This window comes from Chiloscyllium plagiosum, chromosome 1 (assembly GCF_004010195.1).
Source record: "Chiloscyllium plagiosum isolate BGI_BamShark_2017 chromosome 1, ASM401019v2, whole genome shotgun sequence".
Classification (NCBI taxonomy): Eukaryota; Metazoa; Chordata; class Chondrichthyes; order Orectolobiformes; family Hemiscylliidae; genus Chiloscyllium; species Chiloscyllium plagiosum.
This window is the reverse complement of record NC_057710.1, coordinates 19,015,586-19,032,268: the sequence shown is the minus strand read 5'-3', so window position 1 is coordinate 19,032,268 and position 16,683 is coordinate 19,015,586. Positions and strand designations below refer to the sequence as shown.

At 42.4% G+C, this 16,683-nt stretch overlaps 1 protein-coding gene across 1 annotated transcript in view; it reads left to right on the top strand.

The window, feature by feature from the left end:
- Positions 1-16,683, top strand: part of ctnna2 (catenin (cadherin-associated protein), alpha 2) — a 1,205,477-nt gene that overhangs the window by 894,080 nt on the left and 294,714 nt on the right. Inside the window, exon 10 of the mRNA XM_043699324.1 lies at positions 13,385-13,477. Coding sequence (XP_043555259.1) covers positions 13,385-13,477 — 93 coding nt within the window. The remainder of the gene's footprint in view (positions 1-13,384; positions 13,478-16,683) is intronic.

Below are 16,683 nucleotides of genomic sequence, written 5' to 3'. Positions count from 1 at the left end.
TCATGTTATGTGACTCTATTACCATGCCAAATGGGAGAGACTTTGAACAGATCTAGTAAATCAACACTGGCATCCATGAGGTACTGTACGCCATCAGCAGCAGCGCAAACTGCAACCAAAACAGGGCTATTTGCATGTCAATCAGCATTAGCAGCAAGTGATAGACAGGGTTCAGCGATCCCAAAATTAACAGATCAGATCTAAGCTCTGCAGTTGTTGTACTCCCAAATCCAGGCATGAATGGTGATGGGCAATGAAACAACTGACTGGAGGAGGGGATGTTCCATATACCTACTCAGCCTCAATGATGGAAGAGCCAGTATAACACATTAGTGCAAAAGAAAAGGCTGAAACATTTGCAGCAATCTTCAGTCAGAAATGCCAAGTGAATGATTAGATTAGATTACATTACATTACAGTGTGGAAACAGGCCCTTCAGCCCAACAAGTCCACACCAACCCGCCGAAGCGCAACCCACCCATACCCCTACATTTACCCCTTACCGAACACTACGGGCAATTTAGCATGGCCAATTCACCTGATCTAGCTTGGCTTCCTGAAGTGGTCCCTAGCATTACAGATACCAGTCTTCAGCCAATTTGATTCACTCCATGTGACGTCAAGAAATGGTTGGAAGCACTGGACACAATAAAGGCTATGGGCCCTGACAAAATTTGGCAATAGTACTGAAGACTTGTGCTCTAACACTTGCTGCTCCAGTATAGTTCCAACACTGGCATCTATCCGACAATGTGGAAAATTGTCCCAAGTATATCTGTCCTATACATAAAAGGCAGGGCAAATCCAACCCAGCCAATTACCACCTCATTAGTCTCCTCTCAATCATCAGTAATGTGTTGGAAGGTGTCATAAACAGTGCTTTCAAGCAATACCTGTTCAGCAATAAACTGCTTGGTGATGCCCAGCTTAGGTTCTGCTAGGTCTACTCAGCTTCTGACCTCATTACAGCCATGGTCCAAACAAGTACAAAAGCACTGAATTCCAGCGGTGGTGTGAGAGTGACAGCCCTTGACATCAAGGAGCCCTAGTAAAACTGGAATCAATAAGAATCAGGAGGCACACTCTCTTCTGGTTGGAGTCATACAGGGCACATAGGAAGATGGTTGTCATTGTAAGGGGTCAGTCATCACAGCTCCAAGATATCTCTGCAGAGGTTTCTCAGGGATGCGTCCTAGGCCCAACCATCCTCAGTTGCTTCATTAATGACTGTCCCTCTATCATAACGCCAGAAGTGGGAATGTTCACCAATGATGGCTCAATCTTCAGTAGCATTCACGGCTCTTCAGATACTGAAGCAGTCCATGTTTAAACGCAAACAAAATCTGGACAATAAAGCTAGTAACATGTACTCCACGCAAATGCCAGGCTGTGCTCATCGCCAGTAAGAGACAATTTAACCACCAGATTAGAAACAATCTAATCTGGACAATACCCAGACTTGGGTTGATAACAAATGGCAAACAATATCTGCACCACACAAATGCCAGGTTATGACCATCTCCAATAAGAAATACCTAACCACCACCTTTGACATTCAATGTTGTTACCATCATTGAATCCCCCACTATTAACACTCTTGGGATTGCCATTGACCAGAAACTCAACTGGACTTGTTACATAAATACAGTAGCTACAAGAGCAGGTCAGAGGCTAGGAATATTGCAAACAGTAGCTCACCTCCTGACTCTCCAAAGCCTGTCCACCACTTACAAGGGGCAAGTTAAGTGTGTGTTGGAATACTTTTCACTTGCCTTGATATGTGCAGCTCCAACAACACTCAAGAAGGTCAAGATCATTCAAAACAAAGCCACCAGCTTGAACAACATCAGATCCACAAACATCCACGACCTCCACCACCGATGCTCAGCAGAAGCAGTGTGTGCTATCTACAAAATGTACGGTGGAAATTCACCAAAGATCCTTAGACAACACATTTCAAACTTTTAACCACTTCCATCCAGAAGGAAAAGGGTAGCAGATACATCAGAGCATCGCTACCTGCAAGTTCCCCTCCAGTCACTCATCAACCTGACTTGGAAATACAGAGCTGTTCCACAAGAAGGGACTTATGGAAGGCTATAAGGAAAGGGAGACCTAACTGAAACCAGAAAGGTGATGAGACTTCAAATGAGATTAAGTTTGGCTCTGATTTGGAAGAGGAGTTACATGCGTTTCTATGATTGAAAGACTATGGGATGGCAGAGGAAACAGGTACCAGTAAAAGCTAGGTATGGCTTGGAATTATCATGGTTCATTAGGGAGTTGTCACAGAGCCTGATTGAAGTGGGTAAAGAGAGGACAGGGAATGGAGCATGTCAGCATGGAGGTTTTGAAGGAGAAGCAAGTGAGTGATGAAAGGTAAAGTGTTCCAATGAACCAGAAGTGACAGGTCGAGAAGGATTAAGGTGATGATTATGGTAAGCTCTGAAGATGAGTGCTATATTACCATTGGACTGGTTTATTTGGTAGATGTGTTATCAGGAAAGGTACGCAATGTGAGACCAAATGAGACCATAACTTTCCTCAGGATATTAAATGATTTTTGGTGCCATTGCTGCTACTATGTACACTCATGCTACTGCCAATTTGCCAACAAATCAAGGTCCGTAGACATCAAATGAGCATTGGACCAGATATTCTAATTTGAATAGTAATATTTCCAAGGGATTTTTTTTAAAGGCTTGTCCATGGTGTTTTTAAGACAATGGGTAACTGAAATCTGGGGATTATTCTAGCTATTCCCGAGATGAAGGAATTGTATTTAGGGCTATACTTCATGGAGCATAGAAGGATGAAGGGTGATCCAATTGAAACACTTTTTTAAAAGTAGTTTGACAGGGTGAGGGCTGAGAAATTTTGTCCTTTGGCTTGGGAATCTAGAACACACACTCATATGCATGCTTGAAACGTGTATAATAGTTATATGTGGGCTGTTACAGTCTCAGAGGGTTTGCACATCACTTGGAAATTAGAAAACTGTCAAAGTTTTATATTGTTTTACTTTGAACATTGAAGATAGATTGTGTTAGAACATTATTGGAATGAACATTGGCTGAAAGCTGACTTGTGAACTGGAAACCCAGTCAGCAGTAATAAGGTGTTGTGGGAAGTCTAAATTGACAAATTGCAAAACCTAACCCGTCCACCCGACCTCCTTAATAGGAAAGAGGTCATGTCCTTGGGACTATCTTGCCAATTTTATCAATTGGCAACTCCAGCAGTACTAAAAATGCCATGAGCTCACTAATGGTGCTACAATCTGGCCCCAACGAACAGGTCCAATGGATCCTGGAGTACACTAGACAGAGTTGTTGAGTCACAGAGGGTTTTGAATGCTTGTTTCGGAAGTGGGGGAGGGGGTTTTGTCCACGGTGGGTTTTACAGAGCAGGTGGGGGGAGAACATCCAGGAGTGTTTTACTTCAGAGGCTGCCTCCAAAGAGCATCCCATGAAGATTGTACTCATCCTGTCTCTATGGCATTTTAAAAACTTCTGTGAAAGGATAGGAGTGCCATTTGGCAGGCCTGCTCATGCCAACTGTATCAAGATGAACTGAGCTATTACCCAGCTCAATTGATCTTTATTTACCCAGAGGGAAAACCAGTAAAGAAGAACACAATAATGCTTCAAATTGAATGTGCTGGATATGGCAGCACCTTTATTATGAACTATACATAGTCAGTTAAATCAGTATGTCTCATTTGCAAGTTTGGATTTTTCTTTCCCTTCTGGGTGTTTACGATAGCAGTTTGCAGATTCCAGTGTCTACTAACCTTCTGTATTATGGGGGGAGTTCAGGGGTTGGTGAAAGATTTATGGGTTAGCCACCCAGATTATGTTACCTGTCCACCCAACCCAAAACACATCCATTGGGGTGTACATATTCAATCTGAATACACTCCAGATCCAGACCCATGTCCTTGATTTCACAGTGTGTGTTCCTGAGAATATAGCCTTTGAATAAGATATTGGGTTTGGCTTGATAAAACATTCATGAGTCATATTACTGCACCTCCTCAAATCCTGTCCCTGCTCCAGAAATTCATCTAACAGTTTTCATACACAGGTTGGGAAGTAAACTTCCCTGCTGTTTTGCTGCCAGCACTGTTTTCCTGATCAGCTGCCATATCAACAAGGCACTAAGACAAAAGAGGCAACAAAACGTGATTTGCACATGATAAACCAGTTGGCACATCGCCTCCACCAGCACTTCAGTCAGTGAACAGAGAAGTGTGAATTGAGTAGCAAAAACACCGTACAGATCTGTCAAGCAAGTCCTGGGATCTATGTAGATTTATGAGAGAAAAATATATATACAGAGAAAGGATCAAAGATGTCCCAGTGAGATACTCATGAGAAAACATCAGAAATTAATCAGTTGTTTTCTTGAAATGAAGACTGTTTATCTCAAGGTGAGGAATGTTTCTTGGCCAAGTGAGGAAATCATGGAGCCTGGAGTCACGGAGTGATGTAAATGAGCACGAACATGCCCAGCTGTCCGGGCCAATGTGATATTTTTACTGCAAAATTTTGTACAATGTGTTTTCTGTGTTACTGTCTAAAAAAATAACAGACCATGAACTGTGAACAGATGCTTCCAGGTCTGAATGAGTGTTCTGCAGCATTTGGGGCTTTTATTTTTGAATTAATAATCATGATACAAACCTCTTGCCCTCAGTACACAATACCTGCTGTGCTACCTGGGAGTGCACAGAAGTAACCTGCTTGGAGCTTTACTGTATATTGGACATACAGTGGGTCAGAATGTCATTCCCTCCTCATGAGTACCAAATTCCCTCCCATTTTATACTTTTTGAAAAATGCAATTTGTAAATGCATCGATTATTAATATATTAAAATGAGCTTGTTGGCGCAATACAAAATAACGTAGAGATCTCAGACTACAGAATGTTTACTTTCTCTCCCCCTCCCACCATCAAATAATTGCTGAACATCTTTATGTTCACAAGACAGAAATCAATTTATTGATAACAGTTCAAAGCTAATTGATTCATTACTTGATGAGATGGTGAAATCTAACCAACTCCAGCTTGAGTATCTCAATTGAATATCTGAAGCAACATTTATTAAATGTATGACTCCCAAATTCTCACCCAGTTTAAAGCCTTACATTCTCCTGGCCACTTGTTATCACCTGCATAGCATCACCTGCTTCTATCCCTAACTCTCATTGTAATCATGGGAATTCCCATCCTTTTTTTTGTCCTTGGCAATTTCTTCAGCTCCTCAGAATGCAAGTCTCCAGCTCCAACATTCTGCTGGTAATGTTGGATGTTCTCCTACCTCAGTTTAACCATGGGTGGCAAAACCATAAAGGAATTTCTGCTGATGGAATTTTTGTTTCTGTTTATTCCTCTCTTCCTTGCTTCATCTCTCTTCCTTGCTGCGTTAAAAGGGGAGGTGATGGCCTAATGGTATTTCTGCTGGACTGTTAACCCAGAGACCCAGGTTCAAATCCCATCATGGCAGAGTGGAATTTTAATTCATTTAAAAATATGGAATTAATAGTCTGAAGTTGACCAAGAATCCATTGTTGATTGTCAGGAAAAGTCTATCTGGTGTACTAATGTCCTTTCGGGAAGGAAACTACCATGCTTTCCTGATGTGGCCTCCATGTGACTCCACCAATGCGGTTGACTCTTAACTTCCTTCTGAGCAATTAGGGATGGGCAATAATTGGCTAAACAAGTGATGCCCACATTCCATGAATCCTGTGATAACTCATCCAAACAACTATTCATAACATGCATGTCTTGACCAGTAAATCTTGACCTTTGCTCCCCAGTGGGAACTCAGATGAGTGAGGGTCCTGCCTGTCTTGAGTAGCAGGAGACTGTCAGTACTGACTGCTAAACTACTAGCATCCTGCTGTCAAAGGCACCTGCTGAGACAGGAGGAAGAATGATCAATATTGAATGGCTGTGTGGGATGGCCCAAGACTTCCGTATAAGAACTAGGGAAGATTTCCAAAAAGTCGAGGCCCAGATAAAAATCAAATTAAAATCAATAGCAAGTTTGTATTTGCTTCTCACTTTGGTTCCTGATCTCAGCAGGCTTGGCTGTGCTGGATTCAAGTTTAAATTGTATATCAATTTTGCAAAACTACATCTTTAAAAAGGACCGCACTCTACATTAACATTCTCATTCCCCTGCCATCCAAATTTGGTTCTGCATGGATGGGCATCGTTAAATTCAAGGCCTCGATCTCAACATTTGTGGGAAGGAAAGCATGGGATCATCCTCCTAAGGTAAATCAAGGTGGGACTTTATCAGGTTCATCATTCCTCGAAAGTGGAGTGACAGGTAGACAGAATAGTGAAGGGGAAAGTGAGGACTGCAGATGGTGGAGATCAGAGTTGAGAGTGTGCTGCTTGAAAAGCACAGCAGGGCAGGCAGCATCTGTGGAACAGGAGAATTGACATTTAGGGCAAAAGCCCTTCATCAGGAATGTGGACGAAGGCGTTTGGTACGCTTGCCTTTATTGGTCAGAGCATTGAGTATAGGAGTTGGGAGATCATGTTGCAGCTGTACAGGACATTGGTTAGACCACTTTTGGAATATTGTGTGCAATTCTGGTCTCCCTCCTGTCCGAATAACATTGAGAAACTTGAAAGAATCCATAAAATATTTACAAGACTATTGCCAGGATTGGAGGATTTGAGCTATATGGAGAGGCTGACTAGGTTGGGACTATTTTCCCTGGATCATCAGAAGCTGAGGGGTGACCTTGTAGAGGTTTATAAAATCATGAGGAACATGGATAGGGTAAACAAATAAGGTCTTTTCTCTGGTTGGGGAGTCCAGGACTAAAGGACGTCAGTTTAGGGTGAAGGGAAAAATTTAAAAGAGACCTAAGGGGCAACTTTTTCATGCAAAGGGTGGCGCATGTATGGAATGAGCTGCCAGAGAAGTGGTGGAGGCTGGTACAATTACAACATTTAAAAGACATCTGGATGGGTATGTGAATAGGGAGAGTTTAGAGGGATATGGACCAATTGCTAGCAAATGGGATTCGATTATTTAGGAAATCTGATCAGCATGGAGAAGTTGGATCAAAGGGTCCATTTCCATACTGTATTTCTCTGTGATTCTATGACCATAGAAATGTATTTTCGCAGAGGAGATAGTGGGTAATAGTCTGGAATGGAATCGCTGGTAAACTTTTTTTCCCCATCACAGACAGAGGATTTGGAGTTCTAATTGCTGCCTACTGTAAACAGATCATTTATAGGCCAAACATAGAACTCACAACATTTTTCATCTGTTTATTTCAGCACCACATTCTGTGATGCATTTCAACAAGGTTTTTTTATCTTTATTTGTGGGACGTGGGCATCATAGGCTGGCCAGCATTTATTGTCTATCCCGTTCTTATTGCCCATCCCTTGTTGCCTTTGAGAAGGTGGTGGTTAGCTGCCACCTTGAACCACTGCAGTCCATGTGCTATGGGTTTACCCACAATGCCCTTAGGGAGGAAATTCCAGGATGCTGACCCAGCGACGATGAAGGAATGGAGATATATTTCCAAGTCAGGATGGTGAGTGGCGTGGAGGAAAACTTGCAGGTGATGGTGTTCCTATGTACCTGTATTTGATGCCCTCATCCTTCTATATGGAAGTGAGTATGAGTTTGGAAGATTGGAAGTTTGGAAGATGGCGTCTAAGGATCTTTGTTCTGCACCGCATTTTGTAGATAGTACACTGCTGCTACTGAGCATTGGTGGTGGAGGGAGTGGATGCTTGTCGATGTGGTGCCAATCAAGCATGCTGCATTGTCCTGAATGGTGTCAAGCTTCTTGAATGTTGTTGGAACTGCATCCATCAACACAAGTGGTGATGTATCCATCACAGTTCTGACTTGTGTGGATATTAGGAAAGCTTTGGGGAGTCAGGAGGTGAGTTACTTGTCATAGTATTGTTACGACATGGCGGTAAACACTTCTGCTAATTAAATCAAACACACAGAAAAGCTCACCTCATCGCGTAATCTGTTAAATTACAAGTGACAAGGAACTTCCCAAATTCCACTATATAAGACAAAAATATCAATTTTATTCTTTAACTCTAAAAGTGAACATTAAATAACAACTATTTACAAGCATAAACCTCCTTTCTGTTAAAGGTTTGTTATCTACCTTCTACTCTATCACAATATACTGATCCAATAATCACCCCCATATTAAAATTACATCAACTTACTTTTCAAAACCAGACAGCAGCAGTCATCTCCAATGTCCCTCTTCCTCTGGCTTCGGATCTCTCTGGATTGTCTTCGGTCTTTTGCTGTAAAGATGTTTCATATGAAAAAGGTACCTTTAACAGAGAATGTTTTGCTGGCAGTTACTCTGATGGTGGTAATTGGTCGCTCTCTCTAGCTATCTCTCAAAATACCAGCTTCTTTATACCCCCAAACACCAGATCGTCTCATTGGTTCGATGTTGGCAAAAAACAATAAATTCAAACTCAATTTGGTTTTAGTTTCTTGGGGCATATTTTAAATTGGTTGGTTAAATTTGAACTGTTGTCAAAACATAGCAACCAAAACTCAGTCATTTGTTTCACAGCCAAATGTTACATATTTTCAATTTTCCAGTACACTGTCAGTCAGTCACATGACAGGTGCCAGCAAGCTCTCAGTGCAAAACTCTGTTTTAAAGGTACAGTACACGCCTTCAACTTTGTGGGCGGCATGGTGGCACAGTGGTTAGCACTGCTGCCTCACAGCGCCAGATACCCGGGTTCAATACCCGCCTCAGGCGACTGACTGTGTGGAGTTTGCACATTCTCCCCGTGTCTGCGTGGGTTTCCTCCGGGTGCTCCGGTTTCCTCCCACAGTCCAAAGATGTGCAGGTCAGGTGAATTGGCCATGCTAAATTGCCCGTAGTGTTAAGTAAGGGGTAAATGTAGGGGTATGGGTGGGTTGCGCTTCGGCGGGTTGGTGTGGACTTGTTGGGCCGAAGGGCCTGTTTCCACACTGTAAGTAATCTAATCTAATCTAATCTAATAACAGTATGTCGAGCATCTGACCTGCTCTTGTAGCTACGATATTTATGTGGTGAGTCCAGTTAAGTGTCTTGTCAGCGGTAACTTCAGGATGTTGATAATGAGGACTTCAGTGTTGGGACCATTGAATGTCAAGGGACAGTGTCAAGGATTGTCTCTTATTGGAGATGGTACTTATGTGGTGTGAATGTTACTTGCTACTTGTCAGCATGGATATTGTCTTGATCTTAATGGCATTTGAACATAAACTGCTCCAGTGTCTGAGTAGTTAGAAATGATACTGAACACTGTGCAATCATCAGTGAACATCCCCACCTCTGACCTTGTGATGGAGGGAAGATCATTGATAAAGCAGGTCCTAGGACACTACCCTGAAGAACTCCAACAGAGACGTCCTGGAGCTGAGATGACTGACTTCTATGGCCATCTTGCTATGTGCCAGGTATAACTCCAATCAGTGGATAGTCTGCCCTCTGATACCTATTATGGAGTTATAGAGTCATAGAGATGGACAACATGGAAACAGACTTTTGGTCCAATTTGTCCATGCCAAACAGGTATCCCAATTTAAGCTAGTCCCATTTGCCAGTATTTGGCCTATATCTCTCTAAATCCATCCTATTTATTAACCCATCCAGTGCCTTTCAGATGTTGTAATTATGCCATCCTCCACCACTTTCTCTAGGAGCTCATTCCATACATGCACCACTCGGTGTGTGAAAACGTTGTGCCTTAGGTCCTTTGTTAAATTTTTCCCCTCTCACCTTAAACCTATGCCCTCTGGTTTTGGATTCGCCTATTTTGGGGAATAGACCTTAGCTACTCACCCTACACATGCCTTTCATGATTTTATAAACCTTTGTAAGGTCACCCCTCAGCCTCCAGGGAAAATAGCCCCAGCGTCTCCCCATAGCTCAAACCCTCCAACCTTGGCAACATCTTTGTAAATCTTCTCTGAACCTTTTCATTCCAGTTTTGCTAATACTCCTTGATGCTATAATTGTTGAAATGTGACCTTGCTGTCAAGGGCTGTCACTCTCGATTCAGCTCTAGAATTCCCCAATTTTATCCATGTTTCCACCAATGGATTGAGGTCAGGAGCTCAATGGCTCTTGCAGAACCCTAATTGTGGGTCAATGAGAAGTTATTGTTCAGAAGGTGTTCCTTGATAGCACTATTGAGCACACCTTCCGTTTCTTTACTGTTGAATGAGAATAGACTGATCAGGTGGAAATTGGCCAAGTTGGATTTGTCTTGCTTTTTGTGTCCAGGACATAGCTGGGCATTTATTTTTACATTGTCAGGTAGATTTCAGCTCTGTAACTGTATTGAAACAGCTCGGCTAGGGGAGTGGCAAGTTCTGGCGCACAAATCTTGTGTACGATTGCTGGAATGTTGTCACAAGGGCCCACAGCCTTTGCAGTATCCAATGCCTCCAACCATTTCTTGATATATCGAGTGAATCAAATTGGTCGAAGACTGGTATCTGTAATGCTGGCGACCACTGAAGGAGGCTGAGGTGGATCATCCACACTTTCGCACAGCTGTTTTGGTCTTTTCCATTGTTGAGGATGGGGATATTTGTGGAGCCACGCCTTCAGTGAGGTGTTTCATTATCCACCACGATTCACGACTGGATATATGGAATTGCAGAGCTAAGATCTAATCCATTGGTTGTGGCATGGCATAACTCCATCTATCACTTGTTGCTTATGCTGTTTGGTATGCAAGTAGTCTTGTTTGGTACCTTCACCAGGTTGACACCATATTATTAGGTATATCTGACGCTGCTCTTGGCATGCCCTCCTGTACTCTTCATTGAACCAGGATTAATCCACTGGATGAATGGTAATTGTCAAGTGGGAGATATGCTGGGCCATATGTTGCAGATTGTGTTGGTGTAAAATGTTAATAGCTGAAAATGTGTTGCTGGAAAAGCGCAGCAGGTCAGGCAGCATCCAGGGAACAGGAGAATCGATGTTTCGGGCATAAGCCCTTCTTCAGGAAATGAAGGGCTTATGCCCGAAATGTCGATTCTCCTGTTCCCTGGATGCTGCCTGACCTGCTGCGCTTTTCCAGCAACACATTTTCAGCTCTGATCTCCAGCATCTGCAGACCTCAATTTCTCCGTAAAATGTTAATAGCCCACTGGGCCTCATGGAAGGCTGATCTTGAGTTGTAGATTTGTTCAAAGTCTGTTCCATTGAGCGCAGTGATAGTGCTACACAAAACGATGGAGGGTATTTTCAATGTGAAGGCCGGACTTGGTGTCCACAAGGTTTATGCAGTGGTCACTATTATTGATATGTACTTGCAGCTAGCGTTTTGATAAGGATGAGGTCAAGTGTGTCTTCCCCTCTTGTTAGTTTCTTCAGTACCTGCTGTAAGCCCAGTTCAGCAGTGTTGTCCCTTCAGACTCAACTAGCTTGACCAATAGTGGCTAAGCCACTCTTGATGGTGGACATTGAAATCCCTCACACAGCGTAAATTTTGCACCCTTACTGTTCAACATGGAGGAGTATTAATTCATCAGCTGATGGAGAATGGCATGTAATAATTGGAGGAGGTTTCCTTGTCTATATTTATCCTGAAGCCATGAGACTTCATGGGGTCAGAGTCGAGGTTGAGGACTCCCTGACCAATCCCTCCTGACTGTTTACCACTGTGCCACCATCTCTACTGGTTCTGTCCTGCCAATGTGACAGGACACAGCCATAGATGGTGATGGTGGTGTCTGGACATTGTCTGTGAGGTTTAATTCCATGATGATGACTATGTCAGGCTGTGGTCTAGTCTGTGAGATAGCTCTCCCAATTTGGCAGTAGCCCCTAGATGTTAGTAAGGATGTCAGTAAAATGGCAGAACTTGGGAGAATAAATATTTCTAAAAAATGCATGACATTAAAACTTTTAATCACACAATGCATGTGGCAGACTATTTTTAATTTGTTGTCAGTGTAATTCTGAGCACAGTCATGATTATTTGGTCTATGTTGTCCAACAGCAAATTCACATTTAATGTTGGACATGATGTTCTAAGATTTACAAGCTTGTTGAGACTAAAGCCAGCTCTGACAGCTTCTATGGAGAGGAAGCAGAGTTAATATTTCAAGTCTGGTGACCCTCCTTCAGAACTGATATAAGCTTAAAAATATGGGTATTTATGCTGCTAACATGCAATGAGGTGGGAGGGAGTTTTAAAGGAATGAGAAGGTAGGTGGAGAAAGAGCCCAGAGAGAGAGAGAGAGAGAAAGTAGGTTAGACAGATAAAGGGACAGTTGATAGTATGCTGGGGAAGAAGAAAAGCTGATTACAGGGACAATTAGAGGGTGAAAATTGACTGGCTGTGTTGAAAGCAGCCTATGTTCATGACAATGCCCAGTGTGTGAGGATGGATATGAAGGAAGTGTTCAGGCCCTGAAATTATTGAATTTGATTTTCAGTCCTGAAACTGCAGAATCCCCAAGTGGAAAATGAAATGTTGTTCTCCCAGCTTGTGCTGAGCTTTGCTGGAGCACTGCAACAGGTCTGAGACAGAGATGTTGGCCAGGGAACACAGTAGTGTGTTGAAGTGACAGCCAACTGGAATCTTGGCATCATTTTTATGGACAGAACATAGATATTCTGCAAAGCCGTCACCCAGTCTGCCCAGACTCCCCAGAAGACCACAGGTTGTGCAGGTTGGGCATGTTCTGCATGTTGCCCATTGCAGACAATCTATTGGTCGGCATTCAAAGTGTAATTAATTCATATATTGTTAGAAGTTACATATATTTACAGAGAGCCCTCTGTTCTTTGTAGACAAAAGGAATTTGTCCTTCAATTGCACCTTTTAATTGAGGAAAATGTTATGAAGATTCTCCCACCCTGCTTCATTCCCCATGGCATTGTTCTGACCAACTAAAGTCACCTATTTGATCTAACTTTAATCAGTTAACAAATCTTGCTATATCTCAATGCCACTATGAGAAAATTAATCTGCATCGTCTTCTCAGGCTGTATAAATTGATCTTCCCTTTCGAAGTTTGACTTGTGTGTCAATCCTAATGAGTGCAAAAGAAAAACTTTGACTTCAATCTCTTTTGTGCAATGTTTAAGTTCTGCAGATGTTGGAACATGCTTAAAATAAACCAATATTGCTGAACAAAGTGATCACATTTTTCAGCTATTATCAACCAAACACGAGGCTGTTCGTTGCTCAGATGAAGACGAATCTTAGACTTGTCAATTTATAATGTAAATAATGGCCCTTTTGACTTCTGCTTGATTTCCCCACAGATGATGCACATCAGGAAAGTGTCAAACGTGGTAATGCAGTTTCTCATTTGTATCTAAATTATAGGTCGCAAACTTGGCATGCTCCATCTCAAATAATGAGGAAGGCGTGAAGTTGGTTCGCATGGCGGCAACACAGATCGATAGCCTCTGCCCACAGGTAAGAAAAGATGCTGCTGGAAACATTGTCTTAGCTGCTACGCATTCACAGATGCAAGACATCTCAAACAAAAAGCTATCAGTATGAAAATTATAGGACTGGATAGATAATACCGTTCTGATTGTCTTTCACAGCCTGAATGACAGCAGGTGTCTTGAAACCAAATCATGCGTTTTAGAAACAAATGCAGAAAGCTATTTTTCTTTTACCAGACAAATGCTCCTGTTTGCAAAATAAAGAACATAGCTCCCGCTGTCTTAAAACACCGCTGGAAACTTAAATGCAAACAAAAGCCGAAATATTCCAAAAGGGCCTGCATGAAAAGCAGAGGACCTGCAGAATACTCTATTATTCCTGATAGCCAAAGGCAATCCAAATGTGAATATAATCCAAGCTTGGAATTCTAAATGTGCCATTGTGAATTCCCATTCATAATTCTTGTTCCAAGCGTAAAATCATCCCCAGCACCTGATTTTTATGCCAATCACACCAAACATAATGAACCAGCTGTCAGCTTTCTCCAAGAGAGACAAGTGCATTTCCTTAAATTCTGCCATTCCTGCAGATTTGTACTCAGTAATTTTTGCTTTGTCTTTTCTGTTTTTATCCTGGAATATCGGGGAATTGGGAAATGCTGAGTTTTGTTAAAGATTCATTAATCTATAAAGTCATAAAGTTATACAACATGGAAACAGACCATTCGGTCCAACTCCTTCTTCTGATCAGATATCCTAAATCAGAGTCCCATTTACAGCCCATGTTCCTCTGAACTCTTTCTATTCATATACCCATCCAGATACCTTTTAAATATTGTAATTGTGCCAGCACCCACCACTTCCTCTGGCAGTTCATTCCATACACACAATGCCCTCTGTGTGAAAAAGTGGCCCCTTAGGTCTCTTTAAATCTTTGCCAGCTCAACCCAAACCTATGTCCTCGAGTTTTGGATACCCCCACCTTGAGTCAGAGAGTCATGGAAACAGACTCTTCGGTCCAACCTGTCCATGCCAACCAGATATTCCAGCCCAATCGATTTCTACCTGCCAGCACCCGGCCCATACCCCTCCAAACCCTTCCTATTCATATACCCATCCAAATGCCTCTTAAATGTTGCAATTGTACCAGCCTCCACCACTTCCTCTGGCAGATAATTCCATACATTTACCACCCTCTGTATGAAAAGGTTGCCCCGTAGGTCTCTTTTTTATATCTTTTCCCTCTCACCCTAAACCGATGCCCTCTAGTTCTGGACTCCCCCACCCCAGGGAAAAGACTTTGTCTATTTACCCTATAATTTTGTAATCTTCTATAAAGTCACCCCTCAGCCTCCGACGTTCCAGGGTAAACAGCCCCAGTCTGTTCAACCTCTCCCTATAACTCAAATCCGCCAACCCTGGCAACATCCTTGTAAATCTTTCTGAACCCTTTCAAGTTACACAACATCTTTCTGATAGGAAGGAGACCAGAATTGCACACAATATTCCAACAGTGGCCACCAATATCTTGTACAGCTGCAAAATGACCTCCCAACTCCTGTACTCAATATTCTGACCAATAAAAGAAAGCAAACCAAACGCCTTCTTCACTATCCTATCTACCTACAACTCCACTTTCAAGGAGCTATGAACCTGCACTCCAAGGTCTCTTTGTTCAGCAACACTCACGAGGACCTTATCATTAAGTATATAAGTCCTGCTAAGATTTGCTTTCCCAAAATGCAGCACCTCGCATTTATCTGAATTAAACTCCATCAGCCACTTCTCAGCCCATTGGCCCATCTGGTCCAGATCCTGTTGTAATCTGAGGTAACCGTCTTCGCTGTCCACTACACCTCCAATTTTGGTGTCATCTGCAAACTTACTAACTGTACCTCTTATGCTCGCATCCAAATCATTTATGTAAATGACAAAAAGTAGAGGGCCCAGCACCGATCCTTGTGGCACTCCACTGGTCACAGGCCTCCAGTCTGAAAAACAACCCTCGGCACCTCACCTGTGACTATTGATGATACAAATATCTCAGCAAGAGGCCCAGCAATCACTTCTCTAGCTTCCTACGGAGTTCTAGGGTACACCTGACCAAGTCCTGGGGATTTATCCACCTTTATGCGTTTCAAGACGTCCAGCACTTCCTCCTCTATAATTTGGACATTTTGCAAGGTGTCACCATCTGTTTCCCTACAGTCTATATCTTCCATATCCTTTTCCACAGTAAATACTGATGCAAAATACTCATTTAGTATCCCCCCCATTTTCTGCGGCTCCACACAAAGTCTGTCTTGCTGATCTTTGAGGGGTCCTATTTTCTCCCTAGTTACCCTTTTGTCCCTAACGTATTTGTTAAAACCCTTTGGATTCTCCTTAATTCTGTTTGCCAAGGTTATCTCATGTCCCCTTTTTGCCCCCCTGATTTCCCTCTTAAGTATACTCCTACTTCCTTGATACCCTTCTAAGGATTCACTTGATCTATCCTGCCTATACCTTACATATGCTTCCTTGTTGTTCTTAACCAAACCCTCAATTTCTTTAGTCATCCAGCATTCCCTCTCCCTACCAGTCTTTACGTTCACCCTGACTGGAATATACTTTTTCTGGATTCTCATTATCTCATTTCTGAAGGCTTCCCATTTTCCAGCTGTCCCTTTACCTGCGAACATCTGCGCCCAAGCAGCTTTCGAAAGTTCTTGCCTAATACCGTCAAAATTGGCCTTCCTCCAAATTAGACTTTTAGACCTGGTCTATCCTTTTCCATCACTATTTTAAATCTAATAGAATTATGGTCGCTGTCCCCAAAGTGCTCGCCCTGACACCTCAGTCACCTGCCCTGCCTTATTTCCCAAGAGTATCTCAAATTTTGCACCTTCTCTAGTAGGTACATCCACATAGTGAATCAGAAAATTGTCTTGTACACACTTAACAAATTCCTCTCCATCCAAAACCTTAACACTATGGCAGTCCCAGTCTATGTTTGGAAAGTAAAAATCCCCTACCATAATCACCCTATTATTCTTACAGATAGCTGAGATCTCCTTACAAATTTGTTTCTCAATTTCCCTCTGACTATTAGGAGGTCTATAATACAATCCCAATAAGATGATCATCCCTTCCTTATTTCTCAGCTCCACCCAAATAACCTCCCTGGATGTATTTCCAGGAATATCCTCCCTCAGCATAACTATAATGCTATCCCTTATCAAAAATGCCACT